A 24,985-nucleotide genomic window follows, 5' to 3' on the forward strand; every position below is an offset into this window, starting at 1 on the left:
CGGCACACCACTGCGGCAGCCTCCTCCTTCGGACGCAGATGTCTCTCGCAAGAGGCCCCCGCGCTGCACGGACGTAGTGCAGATGTTTTCGCGCTCCATCGTAATTCATGACCTCAGACCTGCTTCGCGTTAGTCGCACCAACGTGGCCGACACCGCACACGTGGCGACGACATAACGCGCCGGTCGAGGTGAACGGGCCACAGGCGTGAACTTCAAGCAGTTGTATTTTTTTTTTCTTCGTAGAGGTGTTTTGAAAATGCTGTGCGATGCTGTCAGACGTCTAGCAGCAGGACTAATAGTTTCTGCGGCAGCCAGGCGTTCAAAGCACCAGCGCTAGCTTAACAGAAGAATGCATTCACCGCTGCGCAGACGGCCAGCTGATGAATGTCGGCACGTAACACCGCTGATAGCGCGTGTGTCGCAGCATCGCAGTGTCAAGTCATAAACATTTAGGAAGTTGCGTGAACATGCCGACAGCAGAAAAAAGAAATTAGTCATAACAATCACGGCGCATAAATTCTGAACACGGACGGAAGCGAATTCCACAAACCGGATATATTGTTGAGTACCTGAGCAGCTAACGTGCTGATTTAAACGCGCGCATATAGCGCCGGTGATTAAAGCATTCCCCTCATTGTTCCTGAAGCGTATTTAATTTCTCTTGCGCTGTAACGATCGACTTGACAGAACGCCTTTGAAATAAATTTCCTACAGGAGGCTTCAGTTGAATTTAGTGGTTTGTTCAGCGCGTGCCGCAAGGGCGCTTGGCCTAGTTTAGCCGCCGAGAAAAGTGAACGTTAGAGCGGCAGTCGGTACGAAATGTTGCGTGCCAAGAGCAGCCACTCAATACCGCGGCAGTAGGTTCGAAGAAAAATCGCACGCGCGCGAGATGCTCAAGAAAGAGAGGCACGGAACTGGTTTTTCGTTTTTGGACGGGGCCGCGGTGCGGTGGTCGCTTGGCGCCGTCCTACCTGAGGCCGCCTTCTCCTTTTTCTGCAGCGTCGCCCTTTCCATTGCTTCCTCGGTCATGTTACGCGGCGGCTGTGTGAAAAAGAAGAGGGTAAGGGTCTGCGGACTGATCACGTGGGTGAGCAAGGGCAAAAGGTGTGGAGGAAGAGAGTGGGGCGCAAGGCTGAAGATGGATGCGGCGACGGCAGTGTGCCTCCGAGCAGCGGCTGCAACTGGGCTGCGGCGTTCCCAGCCCCCAAGTGGGGCTGAGCGAGCAAGGCCCGCGAGAGAGGGGGTGGGGGGGAGACCACTCCCATGACCCTTGGCGGCGGCTGCCGTGTCTCTCGAATGGAGAGAAGGGATAGAGTCTGAGAGAAGCGCATGACAAACAAGTCCAGCTCGATAATTTCCCGATTGAGGTGGATTAGAGCGCGCCGGCCAACGTGTGTACACCGACTGCGGCGAGAGAGGACTGCTCAGAGTCAGCGCAACAGGCCAGCGTGTATGAAAACGCAATGGTATCGGAAAAGGCCCGCGATGGGGCCTTTCTCTCCCCAAAAGCGAGTGAGAAAGTCTCGTGCAAAGACAAGGAGGAAAGAGCCGCAGCGGCGGCAAGCATTTTCGTGAGAATGGAGATGATGCTGATACGGCCAGTTGCGTACGCGACCCGGCGTGAGACAGGCAGTCCAGCTACGTACGACCACTGAAAAAACACGCAGCCGGGGAACACTGGCTGAACGGCGTTTTAATACATGTAGGCGTCTATTTCCTGTTTTCCCATGGTGGCCATTTCATTCATAACACGATCGCTGGGGCGCCTGCAGTGTTACGTCCAGTACACACGCACACGACTGGTTCATAATTAGAGAAGTTATTGCATGAGTATACTAATCGGGGTATTCAAATGTAATGCAAATGATACGCGCTTATTTTTTTACCCAAAATGAGATGTGTGACTGGATATCTCTCTTTTTGTTTTCTTTTTCTGTGGATACACAACTGTCAATGTTTCCATAAATGCATATAGACAATGAAGCAGTGCAGCTACATGATCATTAATATAATAATAATCATGTAACTGCATTGCTGTCAATGTTGCCATAAGTGCATATAGACAATGAAGCAGTGCAGTTACATGATCATTAATATTCACTGCATTGCATTGCTTCATTGTTTGCATTGCGTCATTGTCTATATGCACTTATGGCAACATTGACAGTTGTGTATCGACAGAAAACAAAGAGAGACATCCAGTCACACATTTCATTGCAAGAAATAGCACTGCTAGGTTACAAGCTGTCAAAGAAGAAAAAAAAAAAGGGGGGGGGGGTAGCATCCACTTTGTCACTAAAATTAGTCTGTCAGAATGACCATGACTGAAAATTATTAAAATGATGGGTGGCCATTTGCATAAACCTAAGTGAGTTGGCAGGTGAATTTATACGTGTAATGGAAGTCCATCATATTGCATTAAGCATAATTTTCTAAAGAAAGACAAAAAAAAATAATAACCGTTTGTTTACTTGTTCATCACTTCATGAGCTTAAAGAAATACATTGTTTTTAATATTTGCACCCTGGAACTTCAGGTTCTGTGTAGAAGTATCAGAGTTTCACCATAAAGGCAAAGCAATGAATGCGATAGCAAAATGCTAGAATATTACACGAAGTGTAAGACTCGTAGCTGTAGTGGCAGTATGAATTGAAGTAATCTTACTATGTAAACACAAGCTGTTGTGCTAGGGGTCCTCTGTTTGAATCCTGCCATCGGACAATTTCATTTATATTTATTAATTAAAGTCAACGTCTTTCTTAGTGACTTTCCATATCGGGCATGTTTCAAACCTCCTTCTTAGGCCGATCCCTGAGGTAGTGCACAGCGGCGCCAATAAAATTACATCATTTTAAGGTTTGAGCTCTATTGTTTTGCACTTTTAGCATTTAAGTCTTGACAAGATTTAATATGAAAGGCATACACTGTTGGTGTGTTGTTTTATGACATTTGTTTGTGGGCTGCCATTCTCAAAATTCTGGGCAATAATTTTGCCAAGAATGTAAGACCTGGTAGGAGAAACTTTAGTGATGGAATGTGTGGCAATATAACCTGCATATAGCGCATGTAATATAGCATGGTGTGGCACATAGCATACATATACTTCAATATATTTGAAACCTCACGGCGATGACAATGGCAAAAATTTGCTTGGAGGGACCGTATAATTGCTATTGCAACAATACTCTGCCTTTTTTCAGCCTTCAACAAATAGTGACAGCATATTTTAATTGTTTTGATGCTTAATTATGAGAAGGGGCACATTAGAAAATACAGCTACATGCAATATTTCTAGTTCATTGCTATGAGAGCTGACATTAATATACACCAAGTAGGTGTTGCTTATGGACAGACAAGCATACTGTATGCCCATCAGGAATGCCTTGCAGAAGTTGATCACATTATTCACTTATATTAAAAAAAAAAAGAACTTGCAAATATCAAGAAATATTTTTTCATAGGAGGTAAACTAAGTTATTTCACTATAATCTAAACCTCCAGAAATATAAGCGCCACAAATAAGACCATTGCCCTATGCTGAGACCATGCAATGAACCATGAAAGAAAGTATGCTTATTTCTAATCATTTTCGTCTACACTTCTTGTCTGAATGCAGGCTACCGGGGTGTGCACTGTGAAGTGGACATTGATGAGTGCCTGCCCAACCCATGCCTAAATGGAGGAATATGCAGCGATCGCATCAATGGCTTTCAATGCCTCTGCCCTGTAGGATTCTCAGGCAAAAAATGTGAGACCAATGAAGATGACTGTTCCTCATTTCCATGCCGTAATGGAGGATCTTGCCATGATGGAATCGCCAGCTACACCTGCCACTGCCCACCAGGTTTGTTCCCCATTCTAGGCCAGCTTTTAAATTTCAGCAACAATCTGCTGTTTTCTTTTCCGCATACCTTGACTTGGAAGGTGAAACAGTCAGTGCTTAGTTGCTCCATGAAATTCATGCAGAGCTTAAAGGGTGCATGCTCAGTGATATGAATAGCTATGGCCAGTTTTTATTATAGTAGTGCCTGCTATACACAATGAGCTCACATTTGCCTATGACTCATCTTTAAAATTGCAAATCTCATAAAGATTAGAAACCAGTTTAGGTATAGTGGCTGTACAGCAATACTTGAAGGCCAAATCGCTTTTGGTACCTTATGTTGGTATGCAGTGCTAAAAAACAAAACAATACAGAAACCAACCACCCGTTGTGTGTTTGGGGTTGTATCACACAGTTGGTAGCCGATTATTGTGTGCACAATGCAGCAGACTGTGTCATAGATAGGCTGCACTGAGCCGACACTCGTGCATTCAAACACTTTTTGGTTTGAGCATAGCATAAAAATCTGTGTCGGGTGTTTCTTGCACAAACTTCTGTTGAGATGACAGCAATGTTCCTAGTTGGTCAGACCAAATTAGTGTAAATAAATTCATGGCAGACTCAAAATGCCTTGCAGGTTGTTGATTACTGTAAAATTCGAGCAGACAAGCGTTTAATACACTGTCTTTCACATGATCCATATAGTGATTGTGACCATGAAGCAAGTGGTCTGCTTCATAATCTGATGTGGGGTTGACTAAGGGCACTGACATTGGTGACAAATGATTGAGTGTGCACTTAAGTCGAGATACTCAGTCAAGTTTATTCGACTGCACAATTACTGAGACCATCCACACAACCACATAATTGTGTTGGTCATGTCACAAACATGCATAGGTCCTTGCACTGACACATGCCTCACTGCACACAGACACATCCACAAAAGAATAAATATTATGATAAGCTCAGATGCAATATATTGTACACCATGTTGGGCAAAAAACTTGGAAAAACACACAGCCTTAAAGCACACAATATTTTAAAGAAAAGTGCTCATTGGCAAGAGTCCAATGGTTACAGCCTAGGAAGCACTATCAGACAGATTTCTTGTTTTTTGCAGGTTTTACTGGAAGCAATTGCGAAACTAATATGGATGACTGCCAGTCCTCTCCGTGCCACCATGGAGATTGCATAGATGGCACAAATGCATTCACGTGTAACTGTCACCCTGGATACACAGGCCTTCTCTGTCAAAACCAGATCAATGAGTGCTTAAGCAGTCCATGTCAGCATGGTGGCACATGTGAAGACCTTGTAAATGGCTACCAGTGCCGTTGTCGCCGTGGTACCTCTGGTCCAGATTGCCAGTTCAATGTGAATGAATGTTTCTCAAACCCATGCCGAAACGGTGCAACATGTGTGGATGGGATTGACTCTTACACTTGCGAATGCCTTCCAGGATATGCAGGTATGTAAAATATAAACATTGTCTTTCCATTTACTTGTTTTTCATGTTTTACTCTATGTTGTGCTCCTCCTTACACAATGCGCATCAACTGCCACAGCAGCACTTCTTTTTATAGCATGCCTTCTGATGTTTTCTTACGAAAATATGCAGCTGAGCACCCCAATTTTCAAAATACTAGTTCATAATAAATCTGTCAATGTTTTTATGATCCCCACAAGAGAGTTTAACACAGTGAAAACACTTCAACCATAGGACATCCGAATTATGTAACAATGTCCATGCATAATTTTGGATACAAAAAGGACATCTACTGGATGTCCAGTTTCATATATCCTGTTACGAATGTCCCAAGGATATCGCACATGGACCTGTTTTGGATATCCTACCATGAATGTCCCAAGGTTATCCCACATGGACCTTTTTTGACATACCCAATACATGAATATTTGTCCTCAAATTGAGGCTTTGTCTTGAGTTTCCTCGTAACAGAATTACATTTTCTTGTATGTTTGAATTACAATCTGAAGCTAGGATGTCTGCAGGTCATCTGTATGTTGTGCTTAAAAATTTTCTGATGCAATTTGCTTTGAAAAGTTCAACTAGTTCAATAAGCCACTTGCACTTAGCAAAAGGCCTAGAAGAATTAGGGGTATGCTGCACCTCCACACATGTACGTGCATGCATGATGTGCACACGCAATCTATCTGTTCTTGATGTGTGGGCGCTCTGCCCGTTGTATCTGTTGCGCAGTGTCTGCTGCAACTGTAATAGACAAAATTATGGCAAGCACTGTGCAAAAGGACCTAGCGTATGTCCGTAAAATGTACACCGCATGTCCCCATGATGTCCCTTGCATACATGCAAGGGATGCCCCCAGGGTGCAGAAAGTGCGGTCAAGCATTCATGTGAGGGATGACCACAGGACATATTTAACACATCCATAGGATATCTATGTTCTGACAGAGCATGTTATCTATACGGCATGATTGTTGTCACTGGGGAGTAACTCATGATATGCTGTCTATTTTCAGGTATTCATTGTGAAACAGACATCAATGAATGTGCCAGCAACCCTTGTGCAAATGGAGGTGCTTGCATTGATCTCATCAATGGCTTCAAGTGCAACTGCCCTCGCGGCTACTTCGATGCTCGTTGCCTGTCCAATGTGAATGAATGTGCCAGCAACCCATGTCAGCATGGTGGCACCTGTGAAGATGAAGTGAATCATTTTGTCTGTCACTGCCCTCCTGGCTATGGTGGCCATCGCTGTGAACAAGACATCGATGAATGTCAATCTAACCCGTGCCAGCATGGAGGCAGCTGCCACGATGCCTTGAATAACTACTCATGTGCCTGCATAGAAGGCTACTCTGGGCGCAACTGTGAAACCAACCTGGATGACTGCAGTCCGAACCCTTGTCGCAATGGTGGAAGTTGCATTGACTTAGTGGGCACATTCCGCTGTGTGTGCGAAGTGCCTTTCACAGGACCGACATGTGAGGTTGAACTGAATCCTTGCTCGCCAAATAAGTGCCGAAATGGTGCACAGTGCTCACCATCTTCAAATTATCTAGATTTTGCCTGCTCTTGCAAACTTGGCTTTACAGGCAGGCTCTGTGATGAGGACATTGATGAGTGTGCTGTATCATCACCATGCCGCAATGAAGCCACATGCATCAACACCAATGGTTCCTACGAATGTGCCTGCACGAAAGGCTATGAAGGCAGGGATTGCCTAATCAACACTGATGACTGTGCATCCTGTGAGTTCTCTTCCAATGCATTTGTCATTGTAGGTTGCAGTGTAGGTTGCACTTAAGCAACATGCACTGATCAGCTGTGAAACCATTAGTATTTTTAGTATGGCGACATGTGTTTGAGTGTTTCTAACAGCTTTTCAAACATTTACTACTTGTACTTTAAACAGATCCATGCCAGAATGGAGGCACTTGCCTTGATGGGATAGGCCAATACAGCTGCCTTTGTGTGGATGGCTTTGGTGGCAAGCACTGTTCTGTAGACATCGATGAGTGTGCCAGCAATCCTTGCCTCAATGGTGCAACTTGCAATGACTATGTCAACAGCTATGCCTGTGCATGTCTTCCTGGCTTCAGTGGCACAAATTGTCAAACAAATGATCAAGACTGCACTTCAAGGTGAGCCTCCTAAATTCATATACTCACCAGAGAATATAAATGCACTGTGAATTCTTAAACACTACTCATAACAAATCTGCTTTATGCCTCAGTGGGAACATGTTTAGGTCTTAGCCCAGTAAGCCCCACTTAAATGTGCTGCTATCAAATCACGATCACATCACATCACATTACTCTAAAAAAATAATTAAGCAACACCACGTCCGGCTGCGGTTTGGAGGCCACGCTTAGTGAAGCTTTCTTTCTTTCAAATTCAACAGCTGCATATTGCTCCCATTGTGACTTCAATCATGACTGCCTAAGAGGGCCTTATCAGCTGCCAAGCTAGAACAGGCTCCTCATATGTGCAAATTGGTAACAAACCCAAAGGAATAGAAATCTGAGAATGAACACTACAGATTCTAAATAAAGGTGTCTTTACCAATACCTTGTGTTGCTACATTACTTGAAGGCTAATTGCATTAACATTGACAGTCTTTGCAAAATTAGTTTACCAGTAGCTTTAATTTAAAATAATGTAATCTCAGAAATACTGGTTTTCATAGAGGGAGTTCACGGTAAAGTTAAGTAGGATGTGCTTTATTTCAAAAGGCACATATTTACTTTTAGCACTCTCAACATATATTGAGTTATGCTAACTATAGAATGGCCTTTTAGATTGCATAAATTTGTGCACAAAACTACGAAAAGGCCAGATTGAAGGAAGTACACAAACACATGTAGTACACAGGACAGGTGCTTGATGTCCTGTGTTTGTGTACTCACTTCAGTCTGACCCTTTCATACTCTTGCGTACAAATTTTAAGTATATAAAGAACTAGCCAAGTGGTAAATTCTCCCTTCAGATCATTTAAGATTTCTAATTTCCTCGCATAATGCTCCCGCCAGAAGATGCTTTCTGCAGTTATGAGCCACTCAACATGTAAAACACCTAAAGGGCCCCTGAAACGATTCGGACAAATTTTGTAGACGCACGCCGTGTCTACTTTCAGTCCTCTAGGAGCGAGTGCGTGAAGCCTCTCCAAACTCTCTGCCAGCTACTTGGCAGTCGACCCCAAGCGAGAGCTATCGAAGCAGTGTGTGTTGCGAGCATTCTGTTGCAGCGCGGAATGTATCTGGTATTCCAGTAACCACAAGCGAGATGGGCATTTCGATGGAACAGTGGAGGCATAAACCCAAGCTGATGAAGGAACTTTAGCGTAGACATACGTGAGTGGCCTGATCGGTCTGCACGGTCCAACCACCGGTTGGCGCAGAGGTTAACCAGCCAAACAATGAGCTAATGTTGCTCTAACCCAGTGCAAATCATTTTAAACATTTACAAAAACAATGTGTTAATGGTTACGCTCCTGCAAAAAATTTACGCCAGCAGCAAAAAGGAATACACTTCGTTAGTGCTACTGTGTTTGGCTCAGTTCTGTGTCACCAGGTGGCTGCACCATGCAGACCATTCACGTTTGCGCTTCTGCTCATCCCGTGAAACGGCATGGTCAAACGGCCAGGCCCTGTCCCCATACGCTTGCATTTAACCGAATACTGGACTCGGGAAACGCTATTGTGGTAGTAATCCTCCATTGTAAAGTGACGGCTGCAAACACGCAAATCCTGGCGCCGATCGGATAGCAGCAGTCTGATGCGCTGTAGTCACTCCGCTCATCTGCTGTCTTGCAGAGGGACATGATGTCACAGCTTGACATATTGCCAGTCGCTACGTTTACAGCCCACAACACAACTAAGGCGAATCATGGTGCTCACGAAAAGACAGACACTGACCGCGGAGCTCTCGTCAAAACAAAGCACGTTGTAACACAAGCAGATGACGCTTGCTGTGTGCCGGAAGTGCTTAAGTGTTGCAAGAAATTGTTCTTGTGCATTCTTTTTCTGTTACTTTCTTTTTATAGAAACAAATTAACTAACATTCCAACTATTACGAACAACATTTGTTCACCATAAAGTTGGATAAATTATTGAAGACGTGCCCTGGGTAGCCAATCAGATTGCTCTACTAGTGTCATTAGGGCAATTTACGTCAAATTGTTAGGGGCGGCTGAAACTTCAGCCGAGCGGTGTGCTGCAATCGGCAGCGATGTACATTTTTAAAACCTTATAATAAATTACATGCTTTACGCGGAGCACTTAGGTGCGCCAATGAATGATCACAAAGACCTACTCTAAGGACTCAGTACATTTGTACAAAATTGTCAAAATCATTTCAGGGTCCCTTTAATGCTCACTTTTAAGCATACTATTGATTATAAATTGCTGATTGAATAGGCATACAGCATGAAAAAATGAGCCTGAAAATCTAAATTGCATGTGTACAATTTTAGATTTGTGATTGAACAAGTAACATAACCTATTCACTATGACATATGTGCATATGTTATACATAGCATACATTGATGTTTCCACAACTCTAGGTTGTATAGATGCAGCCAGCAGTCATGAAGTGGCTCAAGAAATATTAGAGCAAAACGCAAGTTCTAGCTTAAAGAAGTACTGACAAAATTTTAGAGATGCTTGTTCATTCTCTACACATGGATACCTATAACCAAATAATGACAAAGAAACAAGCATACATCTTAATTTGATGGTAAAGACAGCTGCAGCTCCTCATGATGCAGCATGATGCAGATGACAGTCCAATGTGAAGGGAGGTATGTGATGCAAGAGGTGGCATTCAGAATGGAGCTCGTAATGTGTGTCGTAGTGCCTGAACCATGCCATTGTTTCTAGATGATTTCCTCTTACAGACTAATTTACTTTGGTTATAGAAAGAGTTATTTCTTAATAGGAAAAAAAAATATCTTCAAGATTATTTTTGGCATTACTGCTTACGCAAAGAAATTTCAACCCCTACAGAATCAAGAGGAACTTAGAAGCTGTGGTACTGCAGCTGCAGCTCAATATTTTATGTTTGTGTAGCTACAAAGTTTGGGAAGAACTGGCTTATGTGAAGGAGGGCATGAAGGATGTGTTTCATACAACCAGCTATACATTTGTGCATGTTTAGTTAATTTGACATACTGTTTATAAGACTGTCCAGTTGTACATTCCCTTTTTATATAATTTACTCAAAAATTTAATCTGTAAAGGTGCTTTCATTGAAATAAGGGGACACATTCTTGGACGATCACTTTCAGCGATACTACTGTTTCGTGTGATGTGGTGCTCAGCCAGCCAGTAAGCTCATCCATTTTTGCTCAACAATCCAATAAGCGCGCATTGAAAGTGATATCGCCAAAATTGACTGTCTGAGAATATGTCCCAAGCTTACTGTAGCTTGGGAATGGTACTGTAAAGGATATTTATGTGCCTTTGCTTTCTCCTGTGCAGCTCATGTATGAATGGTGGAACCTGTGTCGATGGTGTAAACAACTATACCTGCCAGTGCAGTCCAGGCTACACAGGCTCAAACTGCCAGTACCACATCAATGAATGTGACTCCCAGCCCTGTGCTCATGGAGCCACTTGTGTCAATCACATTGGATACCACACCTGTCACTGTCCGTTTGGCTACACGGGACCTCGTTGTGAGGTGGGCTGTGACACATCACTGTTTTCCTGAATTTCATGCTAAATATATTTTCTTGAGCTACTGCATATTAAGCCTGCATCTATTAATAGCTTAAACTGTTTTTCATTGTGTAGAATACACATTGAAGCAAATGCTTGTGGGATGTGCTGCAGGATGTGCTGTGGGATGTGTGCCATTTGTAGATGGAAGGTAAAGTCTTGAGTGACTGATTCACATCGCTACGGTTCAAGGCCTGGCCTGCGTCTGACGGAAAGGGGAGCTTTATGGGGCTAGCCTCTCAGCCTCTTAATTCCCTTTTCGAACCCAGCAGGGACTTTTCAATATATTTTCTCTCTCTCTCCCCCTGTGCTAAATAGTTTGGCACTCATAACAGGATTCGTTTTCATGGTGTGTGCTTAAAAGAAGGAAAACTTCGACAACTCATTTAGAATTTTTTATAGAAGAATAAATGCAGTATATCATATACGTCATTATTCATAGTCTGGATATGCCTAGGAACGCACTATGTGGACCTACTACAGCAACGTAAAAAAAAAAATCTTGTATTGTTGATGTCACTGTAGGTTACTGAAGAGCTTCCTTTCACTTGTAATTGCCTTTTTAGAAAATGAAAGTTATAGGTGAGGTGATTTTAAACTTTTTTTTTTCTTTTATAGACACTAGTGGACTGGTGCGCCACTACACCATGTCTCAATGGAGCTACTTGTAAGCAGTCCAATAACACATACCGGTGCATCTGCAAACCTGGTTGGACTGGTCTACTTTGTGATGTATCCATGGTATCATGTGAAGATGCCGCATTGCAGAAAGGTCAGTCTACATTTATGGAACCACAGTGCCTAAGAACAAAACACTTTGATGAACTCTATATTATACTGTTGTCATAACTGTTGTCATAACTTTGCTTTGTTATGAATATGTGAAATCCCTCAAAAATTCCCATGTTTGTGTGCAGGTATCAAGGTATCAGACCTGTGTGAGCATGGCGGCATGTGTGAAAACATCGGGAATAGCCATCGCTGCCTCTGTCCTGAAAGCTATGAAGGCAGCTACTGCCAACGCGAAGTTAATGAATGCCTTAGCAACCCTTGTCAAAATGGAGCAACCTGCCAAAACCTAATAGGCCAGTACAAATGTGATTGCCCAGAAGGATTCCAGGGGCTCAACTGTGAATACAATATCAATGACTGTGACCCCAATCCATGTCACAATGGAGGTACCTGCCATGATCTTGTTAACAAGTTTGCGTGCTCTTGCCGTCATGGGACAGTAGGAATCTTGTGTGAACACAATGTCAACGAATGCTTTGAAGGTGCCTGCCATCATGGTGGAACATGCCTTGATAGAGTTAATGGCTACGAATGTGAATGCAGGCCAGGATACGTGGGACCACGGTGTGAAGGAGATGTCAATGAGTGTCTCTCCAAGCCCTGCGATCCAGTGGGCACACTCGACTGTGTCCAGCTAATTGATGACTACCGTTGTGACTGTCGCCCAGGACATGCTGGTAGGCACTGTGAGCTTAAAGTGGACCCATGTTCATCAAACCCTTGTTTGAATGGTGGTATCTGCCATCCTGGACCTCGTGGACCAATGTGCATCTGCCAAGAGGGTTTCCGTGGTGAGACTTGTGCCAACCAGAGCTGTAGTGAGAAGTGGCCATGCCGCAATGGAGGTCAGTGTCGGGGCCACTCTTGTGTCTGCCCCCATAGGACATCCGGTAGTCTGTGTGAAATAATTGAAGAAGAACTCAGTAAGAGTGCCTGCACATTAGGGGCTTGCCGAAATGGAGGAGTTTGCAGAGAAGTCACAGGTGGCAGGATAGAGTGTGACTGCCCTGCCAGGTGGAAAGGACTACGCTGCGAAGAGTACGATGGTGGCTACAGAGGAAGTCTGGCACCACCTGTGGAAGGCATCTATGACTTATTTTTGAAATCCCTCGAAGAGGAAAAGAAGCAGTGCACCATGCGCCGGTGTGAAAAGAAGGCAGGCAACCGCCATTGTGATGAAGAGTGCAACACGTATGCCTGTGACTTTGACGGTGGTGACTGTTCATTAGGTAATTTCAGGCTGCATGACAGCATTCCTTGCATCAAGCAGTCACCAAAGAATATTTTTCTGTGTGCTTTGACATTTCTGCACTAACAGTGAAATTTTTATGCCCTGACTAGGTATCAACCCATGGATGAACTGTACTGCTGCGATCAAATGTTGGGATGTGTTCAGAGATGGCAAATGCAACATGGAATGCAACAATATTGACTGCCTTTTTGATGGTTTTGACTGTCAGAAGGACCTTCAACCTTGCAAGTAAGCATGGTTTGTTTACTATAACAGAAATACCAAGAAAATCAAAGTGAAATTTTCGAATGCTTATAGTTTATTGTAGTCTTAGCAAACTCCACTTGTCTTAATATAAATGTAACTGACATACTTGTTTCTTTTTACAGTGAACACTATGACACTTACTGCATGAGGAACTATGGTAATGGATTCTGTGACCAAGGCTGCAACAATGAAGAATGCAACTGGGATGGCTTGGACTGTGAAAAAGGACCACCATACCTTGCTGAGGGTTCCATTGTCATCATGCTTTCCATTGAGCCAGAGGTTTGCTCCTCTTTGTTACTACCCAATAATTATTAGCATACTAAATATTAATTAAATGTGTTGGAGCAAAATGCAACACCAAAAAGCCCCTGCAGGCCTGTATCAAACTACAATGCAGTCGCAGCAGCATCTGAGGTGCCAAGTTCTATCTTGACTGTTGTGTATTGTTGTACTACTACATTTTGTAGTGAACCGGTGGTGATGTTATGATCATGTCATTAAGCAGTGTAACACCTTGTATATTGCCATGACATCTGTGCATCAACCTGGGTGGTGTATCTATGGTACTCTCCCACTTTGTGCAAAGACAGGTTCTTTTTCAAACATTCGGTAATATTGATGGCGTCCTCAAATGGCTAAGAGCTCATAACGGCTATTGCTGTAAGAATGCTCATAAAAAAATGGAGCAGGCCTAAAATTACAACTCTTACGTTAAACACAGTTTCACTGAGCTCATAACTAAACAGTTGTATTTCCATATTGCAGGTTTTCAAGAACAACACTGTAGCCTTCCTTCGTGACATAGGACATGCACTACGCACCAATGTGCTGTTCAAAAAGGACCCTAATGGTCGGGCCATGATTTACCCCTGGAAAGCAACAGAAGGCCAACTGCCCAACCATTCTGTCCTTCCTGTGCCGCGCACAGGGTAAGTATTGATGACCTGTGGTGCTTCTGCTCATGCTACCACCAGAGTATTGTGGCACAAATTCTGAACCAAGTTCTGTCTGCTTTTTCAGAACACTTGTGCATCTTGAAATTGACAATCGTCGCTGCCTCAAGTCCCAGGGAAGTGAATGCTTTCAATCTGCAGCCAAGGCAGCTGAATTCTTGGCAGCAGCACAGGCCAGACATGCCTTAGAGACACCTTTTCATATCCAAGAAGTACTAGGCTCCGGTACCGAGCAGGATGGTGCTGGAGGCGAAGGCAGCCGTACTAGTGCACTTCACATTGTCATCGGCCTCATTGGTGTACTGCTAGCTGGGCTTCTTATCGGTGTCCTCTTCACCACCCAGAAGAAACGTGCCCGGGGTATTACGTGGTTTCCCGAGGGATTTCTGAGCACCAGCAGTGGCCAGAGACGCCGCTCAAGGCGCAAGGGTCCTGATGGGCAAGAGATGAGGCAAGTAACAAGCTTGGGATCTCAAGCGTGCAAATAAATGGGTGCTTGTGTATGTTTGCCATGCCTGTATAACTATGTCTGCTCACGTGTATGCATGTAGTTGGAGTGGTTCATTGGTTAAGTGGGGCACTCATTGAAGCATTCGTATTATACCTGTTGTGCCACATTTTCTGTGCGCTTTCATCGGCGATGTTCATTTATGACTCCTTATGATTTAATACTTTATAACTAAATCTTTGAAGTCTTCATATCTTCAACTAACTTTATTGTCCTCTAGCTTTGATGCAGACCAAATCTGGCTAATTAAACAGGTATATTATAAATGGATATGAATGGAAGGAATGGCTAGTTGTTGACTTCTCATTGGCGAGCTGCACAAGTGCTGCTGTTTTTACATTCACAACTAATTTTAAACTGCACTGCAGAGTTGCTCAAGCAAATGGTGATGGACCCCCAGAGGCATGGAGCGATGATGAGGGGGAGCGACCTCCTGCAAAGCGTGCACGAGGCTCGCCAGACTCTGGATGCGGGGACACAGTTGTCTCGGACTACGAGGATGAACGGGACCCTCGACCATGGACCCAGCAACATTTGGATGCTGCAGACGTGCGTCTGCCTGAAGTGTTGCAAGCACTCACCCCACCACAAGGCAGTGATCTCGACCACAATGTTGACGTCAGAGGACCTGGTACGTATGATAATTATCAGTCTTCAAAAGTTTCTTTGCATTGAGATAGTACCAAATTCAAATCCTAGGAATATTAGAGGAAGAAAAGTGCCTTGAAACACTTATACTAGAAAAGCATTACTGAGTTGTTTGTAATCAACAGGCTGAGCAACTGTGTTCATGGGAACAACAGGTGGCATACAGGAAGGCACCTATATATTACATATATGGATCGAAGTGGATACGCTCAAAGATGGGCATTATGGAGTGGATTACCATAAAAACCTGCACATAATTAGAGGATTTGTTTTTCTTTTTTTCAGATCATTGCATGCAAATTTATTTTGTTTTGTGCTGTATCCTACACATTTTATTTTTTATTTACCGTACTTACTCACGTATAACCAGCCCCTGCGTATAACCCACACCCCCAACATTGAACTCCACGAAAAAAAAAAGCAACCTCGCGTATAACACCCACGTTTATCTCGTGCGGGTTATATCTTGCGTTACATCATTTTCAGAACATTTATTCAAACGACCACCGCCACGTCACTGGTTATCCGAGGCTTCATTACCACTCTCAAAGATGTAGTTGACCTCGGAACCATCCAAGCTGTTACTGATGGCAAATTTTTTAAAGCTTTTACGCACCAAGTCGGCTGGTATCGCTTTCCACGCATGCACAATCCACTGGCACAGCAATGGAGTATCGGGTCTTCGCATGCATCCTGTTGGTGTGAGGGCGTAAGGGTCGTCGGCCATCCACTGGGCATACAGCTGCTTCACATGTGCCTTGAACGGCTTGTTCAGGCACACGTCGAGTGGCTGTAGCATGGACGTCATGCCGCCAGGTATTATAACGAGGTCAGTGCCGTCTCGGTGAGGCAAGCCTTCACCGCATCAGTGCAGTGGTCTCGGAAGGAATCCAGTACGAGCATCGACCGGCGTGCCAGCAAGGCACCTGGTCTTCGTTCCCAGATTACTCGAAGCCAGTCACTGACTAGGCCACTGTTCATCCAGAAATTTTCTTCCACATGCACAACAATTCCTGGGGGCAGTGGGGTGCTAGGTAGCGTCTTGCATTTGAAAATGACATACGGGTGCAGTTTCATGCCGCCAGCCAAAGCACATAACATGACTGCGCAGCGCAGCTTAGCATTTCCGCCGTTCCGCACGCTGACTGATTTGGAACCCCTTTTTTTCCATGGCCATGTCCACTGGCATCTCAATGTACACAGGTGTCTGGATCAGCATTTCCTACCTGAGACAGCAAAATAGCTGTGCTCCTTCCGAAGTGCGATGACATATCGTTGAAAGTTCAAAAATTTTTCTTCGTAGGCATCAGGAAGCCACTGGCATATGTTTGTTCGCCGCTACCGCATAGAAAATCCACAGCTTCGCATGAAGCACTGAAGCCATCCACGGCTTGCATGAAACTCGCGTGGAATGTTCGTTTCATCCAAGTTTCATCCCATCATCCGGTTTGCCCCTCTGGAAGGCCCTTCACAATCAGGTTGTTTCGCCTAGATCTGTTCTCTAGGTCATCCAAAGTGCCCGATAGGTGGTCTATTTTTATTTGCAATGAATTAGTCATTGAAGATATTACTTATTTCCAACCTGTCCACGTCAGTTTCAAGAGTGGACATGTGTTTGGCAAGGTCATACATTTTTTCTGCAATGCCATTCAGCTGATGCTTGGTATCCTTTTGGAAGTCAATATTTCTTGCGTCAGAAGCTTCTAGTTTGGCGAGAATAGCGTCAAGGATTTTATCATCACCAGGACTGGGGTTGGGCTCAACGTCACCAGAGCACCACAACAAACTTGTGACAAGGCAACGTGCACAGCGTGCATAATGCACGCTGTAGGAACAGGGCAGAACAAAAGATAAGTGGTGCAAACATTTGACCAGCGTAAGACGTTTCTACAATGAAAACTGGTAAATGTGCCTATATGAGAGCGGTAACTAGCAAGATCGTTATGATGATTAGCAATCCGCGTTTACTAGATGCAGCAAGCAGGTGGGATTTTCGACCAAGCAGTACAAAATCAAGGTGGATGAAAAAAACAATTGTTACCCACCTGCAGCAAGTTGTTTTTTCATCTACTTTCATTTCCATTAATTTATTGTTTCCTTATTTCATTTATTAAGCACAAGTAACTTCCCCTATGTTGTCCTTGGTGTCAGTGTTTGTTGGCTTATATGACTAATAAAAATCGTGTCCCTTGGTTACCCCCCTTTCTTCTCGTTATGGGGTTTTACTGTGTTATAAATGTAGCATGGCAAACTGAATTTGTGATGTAGGCTGGGTAGCCAGGACACTCCATTCAAGCAAGGTGATAAAATATATCTAGCATTACAATCTCACTATAGACAGTTATTCGATCAGAAATGCCAATTGTGTGTAGGTGTTGGTGGGCACTGGACATTGTGGGTTCTTGGGAACTGCACATAAAAGCTAGCTGTGCTATGACAAAAGGTCTCTTTTAAACAAGGGAGCTTAGAACCCACTATTCTCAGTGTCAACCTAAGGTATGCATTTGACTCTTTTCAACTTGGTCTCATTACAAACCTGCTGCCACTGGTTTTTCTCGCGCTCTAGCCATTGTGGTTTTGCACCACTAATGACAAACTTTATCAGTCAATTATTAACCATTAAAACTTCATTAAAACTTCTTTCTGGGCGAGTTGGTGCATACTTGACATAAAAATTGTAACAGCGCAAACACATGCAACCACAAAGAAACGAGGACGAGACACAAGCGCTGCGTCTCATCCTTGTTTCTTTGTGGTTGCATGTGTTTGTGCTGTTACAATTTTTATGTAAATTATTAACCAACCCTCTCACAAACCACTCAGTGAAACTTTTCACAGAACAAAGCAAGAAAGGCTGCCACAATTTCTGGGTTTATATGCAAGCACTAAATGTCAGTGCTTCATGACACACATGAATGCAAAGGATGCTTGCCATCTGCTGTGACTGTGTCCAGGAACAAATGCCACATGAGAGAGTGCTTTGATGTGCCGGGCTACAGATAGACTAGCCTACAGACTATGAAAAGTTAATTGAGGCCACTTGTGCAGCTTCCTTATAAAGAAGGCCTGCACACATATTTAAGTATATATAATATAATATGCCATGTGAAATGTGCAGGGTAAAGAAAAAACAAGCACGCTTGATGGCAGTGAGGGGAAAGCGTTTTGGTGGAAGTGAAGCAATAATACAAGTGTGCCTATGCAATGTTTCAACATGAATTGGATCTCCACATCGTCACTTGCACCAAAGTGAATATAAAGAGATTCAGTGACTGCCGTGATTTGTTGATGAATATGTACGCAGTAGGCTATAAGGAAGGCACATTACATTTTGCAACTTCTTTACAATGGTGAAACACTTTCTGGGATATGGGTACTTCCAGAACAACATACATAATCACAAAATTTTCACTACATCAAAAGGTATATTTTGGGAGTTAAAACTGAGGAGATCTTGGAAAACTGTGGCATGTAATCATGGGTAATTACGATGCTCTTGGTGGCTCTTAATATATTTTAGCATTGCTGATAAACTTGTTCACGAGGGCATGATGGGATACTGAATAAGTTTGCCTGCATGGTGACGTCATGGAAATTAGCTAACATAACTGACTGGTGCACTTATATAAATTCTCTTTTAGTTGAACTGTGGTGCATTTGCTGCTTCATTCTTAGATTGCTTCCAACTATGTAATTTCATTTGGTGAAGTTTTCTGTACTGCATAGGCAATTTAGTGGGTTTCATTTTGATGAGTGGAATATTGTCCTCTGTAATTCTTTATTTTAAGTTTTCCCACTTAACCATTCATAATTATTTGTGCACTTCTCATTATAATTAATGGCATTGCAGACCAGTGCAATTTCACTAATACTTGAAGCAGTGGTAGCTATTACCTGCCACAGGGTGGCAATAGGGGACAATAATAGGCTCTAAAAATTTGCAAACCTTTGCCATCTGTGTGTAAGAACTAACATCTCAAGGAAGTTTACAATATCTTTTGATGTCTCTTGAGAATCTGTAAAATGCTTCAAACATCCATTCACTGCATCACCTTTGATGTCAATGTAGATTTGGGGCAGAATGAAACTGATCATAATTGAATTCAGTGGTCAGTAGCTTGGCAATCGTAGATTTTATCTATATGGCAGTTGTATCACGGGATAAACTGACAAGAGCATCGGAGATTTCTGAATAGTTACTGCATTGTTTTGTAGAAATATTGTCTTAGTACCACTTTCATCTATATTTCCTGCTCCTCTTGCATGATGTTTCAAACTTTTTAGTCATAATGCTCACCTAAATAATGCTGCACTCTAGTAATAATATGGCAATGTTTGTACTTTTTGTGATTTAGAACTCTGTTTAAAATTGGTTGATGCAAATGATGCTTTCTGCAGGTGGCCTGACGCCTTTGATGCTTGCTTCATTTCGTGGTGGTGGTGTGGATACTGGGGAAGAGCCAGGAGAAGAGGACACTGGATCTGCCAATATGATTCAGGACCTTTTAATGCAAGGTGCCCAGCTTGGCAGTACTACTGAAAAGACTGGCGAAACATCGTTGCACCTTGCTGCTCGCTACGCCCGGGCAGACGCTGCCAAACGACTTCTTGATGCTGGAGCTGATGCCAATGCTCAGGACAGTTCCGGCAGGACACCGCTTCATGCAGCTATTGCAGCTGATGCTGTAGGAGTGTTTCAGGTAACTATTTTTCAACATAACTAGTCCTGTTCTTTTGCGCTTATTTTTAATGTAGGGTAAGCTTTCAGATTGTTATTAGAGATGTAATTTATGTGCTGCCATATTATTTACTGTGTGAACAAGATGTAGTAGTTATCACCTGACAACAGGCAATTGCTACTCTGAGGCATACTCAGAAATGGCAGCCACCATGTAGCCCGCGAAACCTGACCTAAATGTTCTTCTTGTGTGTTGTTTTTTTTCCCCAGCAGATCCTGCTGCGAAATCGTGCCACAAATCTAAATGCCAAGATGAACAATGGGATGACTCCACTTATTCTTTCCATTCGCCTTGCTATGGAGGGCATGGCAGAAGACCTAATCAATGCAGAAGCAGACGTCAATGCAGCAGATTCTGACTCGCGTACACCACTTCACTGGGCAGCCGCTGTCAATGATGTTGCTTCAGTCCGTATGCTTTTGGCTCATGGTGCCAACCGTGATGCTCAAGATGTGCATGAAGAGACTCCTCTGTTCCTTGCGGCACGTGAAGGAAGCTTGCAAGCTGTGCAGGCATTGCTTGACCATGGAGCCAATCGAGACATCACCAACCACATGGACAGGCGGCCGCGTGATGTTGCTCGTGATCGCATGCACCTCGATATTGTCGACCTGCTGGACAAGTATGTGCCAAGCCCCCATATTTCAGGGCTCTCCAGCCCACCAATCCTACTGTCTAGCCCAACAGTCATTGGGTCCACTAAATCTGCCAAGGGCAAGCGACGGCAGCCACAGGCCAAGAATGGTGCCAGTGCCCTGCAGCAACTTGACATGTCAGCCACATCCCCCAAAACTGACACTGCTGCGGTTGCTGTTCCAAAGAGGAGGACACCATCTATTAAGAAGTGTAGGGATCCGCCTCCATTGCCAGACATTGCACACTCGCTTGACTCGCCTCACGAGTCACCAGGAGGCCCTTTGTTCTTGCCTCAAGAGGCTGTGGCCACCTTTACCAAACAACCACCATGCTACGAGGATTGTGTGGGGCCTGTCTATGCTGGAGTGTACGATCTACAAGCCTATGCTAACACAGGTCCTGCTGCCATGTCACAGCAACAACAGCAGCAGCAGCAACAGCAGCAACAGCAGCATCAACGCCAGACCTCTGTGCCCTCCAGCATGAGCAGCTATAGCATGGCATCTTCACCTGCCAAGCAGAGACCCTCACTTCCAACATCGCCAACTCACATGGCTGCCATGCGAGCTGCGCACCAGCACAAGTTGCAGCAAGGGGGACCAACATATGACTACCCGGTACAGCCAGCCTACTACCACTACCCTACGCCACCATCTCAGCACAGCCATGGCAGTGGGGCTGAGGTCACACCTCAGCACTATCTTCACCCTGGTGAGACCTACCTGACGCCATCACCCGAGTCACCAGGCCAGTGGTCGAGTTCTTCACCCCATTCAGCACAGTCTGACTGGTCAGAAGGCATTTCCAGTCCCTTGGGACAGGCACTGGGTGGATCAGCCGACTCCAAGCAGCAAACTATGCAGCAGCCTGGACTGACTCACACTGACTCTGTATTTATCTAAGCCACTGTGCAGTGCAGACTGAAAATATATATATATATTGTGGGAGGTGGACTACTCAACTTAGCTTCCCAAGGACACCATGTGTGTTGTGCTCTTCAGTGAAAAACTGACCCGCTGAACATTTTTCTGGTGGACTACTTGCAGATGCTCACAAAGATGCCATGTACACAGGTTTTATTTTTTTAATTTGTAGGTTTATAGATTCGCTATGAATAGAAATGCCCAGTCGTGTCACACCACATACATGTTGGAGAAATGCTCTTGCTTGCTAATTAATTTGATGAAAGTCAGAAGCACACTTCAGGCAGCGAGTGCCATGGGCATGAGGTAGCTCTGTCCCAATACATTTTAACATAGTCAGCCTCCAACATGTGTGTTGCAATCATGTACTGAAGTTCTGTGTGTATGGCACAGCTGAATTTGAGATCAGAGGGCTATTTTTATACTTGTCGCTCACAACATGTTTAAAAGGAAAGCTGGTGGGTATGTTTTTATCTAGCAGCACAGAACATTATTTATAGTAAACCTGTTTTGCAGCTTTGCCTATCTCTCATCCTCAAAAGGGCTGATTAACTTACATGCACAGCATCATCACTTTCATTTAACTAGGACCTATTTTCTTATGGGGTCTGTGTTTCTGAGGAGTTTTGTTCACTTGCCCTATCAGTCATCTACTCATCTCTCAGCTTCTTGATGTTTCAGTCCTCCTCAATATTGTCTTGCCACCAGAGTTGACTTTCATGGCATTCTTGTCAATATCCTCTACTCATTAAATGGCCAAACCATCTCAAACTTTCCTCTTACATTTTTGCTGCAACTTCGACCATTCCTCTGCACCTCTTGCTGCTACTTTGACAATACTCAGATATAGTCACTTAAAGCTCTCTTTTCTTGTCACTGCACAGGTATATCTCGGCATCCTCATTTCAGTCACCTTTATTTTCCGCATTTTTAAGCCTTCATCATGATTATTTTCAGCTGTATACAACAATGCTGGTCACATTACTGTCTTGTAAACTAAGCCTGCCAACATTTTTTGGTATATTCTCATACAGAAACCCTGAAACATCCTCTCAGTTCTTCAATTCTGCCTAAATTCTCCCAATGCCTTTTGCCCTTGTTGCCTTCTTCTTTGACCCCTCAACAAAAATACCTAAAATGAGTGGTGCTGACCAATTTTAAGTCTTTGCTGAAGTGATTGTAGGCCATGCAGTCCATTTTGCTTCTGCTTATCCATAAACTGCTTCTCTCGCTTAGATTTCCTCCAGCACTTAAACATCACTTTAGTACTGTGTTTTGATGCTGCACACAAGACTTGAGTTATCTGTACAAAGAATGTTCAAAAGTGTTTCTTCTGTACAATACTTAATCAAGCAAGGGGTTTATGGCAAACCTTGGTGGAGTGCCTATGGTCACTTCATAGCTTTCGCTCTAACGAAGGCAGCTGGGAACCTTCATCTTTGCTTTCTCTTGTATTTCCTTGACAAGCAGACATACTTCTCTGATGACTGCCAAATTTACCGGTACCTCTTCTTTGTTATTTGCAGTCAGCAGTGAAGTGTGTGGTACATTAGTCTTTATTCTTGAAGGCTGTATTAGTAGATACCAGTCCATCCATCATTTGCAAAGCAGCAAGTGATTGTATATCTAATGACGGTGCATTAGAAAATACAATGTAGGTTCAAATGAGTTTATTTTGATTTTTCTTAAGCTCGTTATTGAGCTACCTATGTACAGTTTCTTGATAAGAACTATGGTTCTAATAATCTAAGTCTACTGTAATGTCATTACACTCTAAAAAACCTAAATGTGGGAAAAAATCTGGATCTTGCAAAGTGAGTCAAGATATTCAAATAAAACCCACACCTGATAAATTAAAGATTTAGATTGCATGCAAAAATATTTGGCATATTTTGAATCAAACACCGATTTCACAGTCACTCAATTTGAATTTCTTGTAGCAAACACATACTAAGTTGCTCACAGTTACTCAAGATTGCAAGAGTGTGTTGTGTTGACAGAAGTTTAGCTTAAGACAGACCACTATAACTTTTTCTTTTCTATTTTTTTTATTACTATCATTTGTAAATAAGAATGTGATAATAACTGATGGCAGCAATTCAGATGCTCCTTGTTACTAACAATATGCAGTGAATCAGTATTCAAATTTTTCAACAGCTCACCATGGTCAGCACATATAGGTGTGGAAGGCTTGTGAATGTGCCGAGAATCATGAAAAAAGTATAACTATTCCTTCCAAGTAAGTATCTTCTGTGTGTGCTGAATCTTGCTCAATCCTGGAGAACTGCCAGTAAGCTATGGATTTGTCAGATTTAGTACTCCAATTTTGTTTTGTCATTGCAGCATATTTATTTCACAAGATGGGGCCAAAACAATGTGCACTCTTGCAGCAACAACCCTCGCTACTAACTGGCAATGCTGATTGCTCTGTAGGCTCGTGAAATGCTACATTGATTTAGATTGCAGAAGGACACTCGGCAAATAATGTTGTGTTCTGTGTTGTTGTAAATAGGTTTTTTGCTGTGCCTCTGCCTTATTGTACGCATTTGACTTCATCTTAAGGCTCATTTTGACTGTCCTGCCTAGAGAGCTTGTTGCTACTCATTGGAAAGGCTGAAAATGTTTTTCCACAGTGTGGAAAGCAGGCTGGGCATGAGGAATGCACTGTACAATATGTGATGTGGGACTATGCAAATATATATATATATATATATTATATATATAAAATGTATACATATGTACAAAGTCCAAGAGTGCGACAGCATTCAGAACGAGGTGGAAACTTAGCAGTGCATGTACATGCAATCCTGCCAAATAATGCATATGCATGATTCCTTTCATTGCCAATACCAGAAGAAAAATCGTGTTCATAGCCTGGTTGGTCATTTTCATATTGTTCAGCAGAAACATGCACAATAAAGACAGTTCTTTGAATATATTGTGTTATCATTGCTGAACTGTGTAATTACCTGCAGAGACAGACCAGCACAACATGAATCAGTTCCTTTGATCTGGTGGTTGAAGACATTATCATAAAATACGCTGAAGCCTTTATAACTTTTTGTGATTATTTTGCAATTATAAATACCAGTCAAGTAATCAGTCGGCCTTGGTGAGCCTAAAGAAAGCTAAAGCTCTTTCCGAGTAAAGTTACTGTATTCTTCTTGCAAATACAGCAAATTCTTTTTCATATACATTTTATGACAATTTTCTGATGAATATTGAAAATTTATCAAATCGAATACAAACATTCAGAAAGAA

At 43.2% G+C, this 24,985-nt stretch overlaps 1 protein-coding gene across 2 annotated transcripts in view; it reads left to right on the forward strand.

Moving 5' to 3' along the window:
- N (neurogenic locus Notch protein) overlaps positions 1-24,658 on the forward strand; it is an 83,598-nt gene extending 58,940 nt beyond the window's left edge. The window contains exons 7-20 of one of the 2 annotated variants that reach the window (XM_050195631.3): positions 3,618-3,845; positions 4,945-5,292; positions 6,324-7,055; positions 7,220-7,448; positions 10,785-10,986; positions 11,643-11,796; positions 11,942-13,045; positions 13,158-13,296; positions 13,437-13,596; positions 14,083-14,246; positions 14,338-14,721; positions 15,147-15,409; positions 19,825-20,126; positions 20,375-24,658. In XM_050195631.3, coding sequence (XP_050051588.1) covers positions 3,618-3,845; positions 4,945-5,292; positions 6,324-7,055; positions 7,220-7,448; positions 10,785-10,986; positions 11,643-11,796; positions 11,942-13,045; positions 13,158-13,296; positions 13,437-13,596; positions 14,083-14,246; positions 14,338-14,721; positions 15,147-15,409; positions 19,825-20,126; positions 20,375-21,703 — 5,738 coding nt within the window. In that variant the 3' untranslated portion in view covers positions 21,704-24,658. The remainder of the gene's footprint in view (positions 1-3,617; positions 3,846-4,944; positions 5,293-6,323; positions 7,056-7,219; positions 7,449-10,784; positions 10,987-11,642; positions 11,797-11,941; positions 13,046-13,157; positions 13,297-13,436; positions 13,597-14,082; positions 14,247-14,337; positions 14,722-15,146; positions 15,410-19,824; positions 20,127-20,374) is intronic. The other variant, XM_050195633.3, reaches the window with a different exon arrangement.
- The last annotated feature ends 327 nt before the right edge of the window (positions 24,659-24,985 follow it).

The sequence above is a fragment of the Dermacentor andersoni genome, chromosome 1, assembly GCF_023375885.2.
Source record: "Dermacentor andersoni chromosome 1, qqDerAnde1_hic_scaffold, whole genome shotgun sequence".
Taxonomy (NCBI): Eukaryota; Metazoa; Arthropoda; class Arachnida; order Ixodida; family Ixodidae; genus Dermacentor; species Dermacentor andersoni.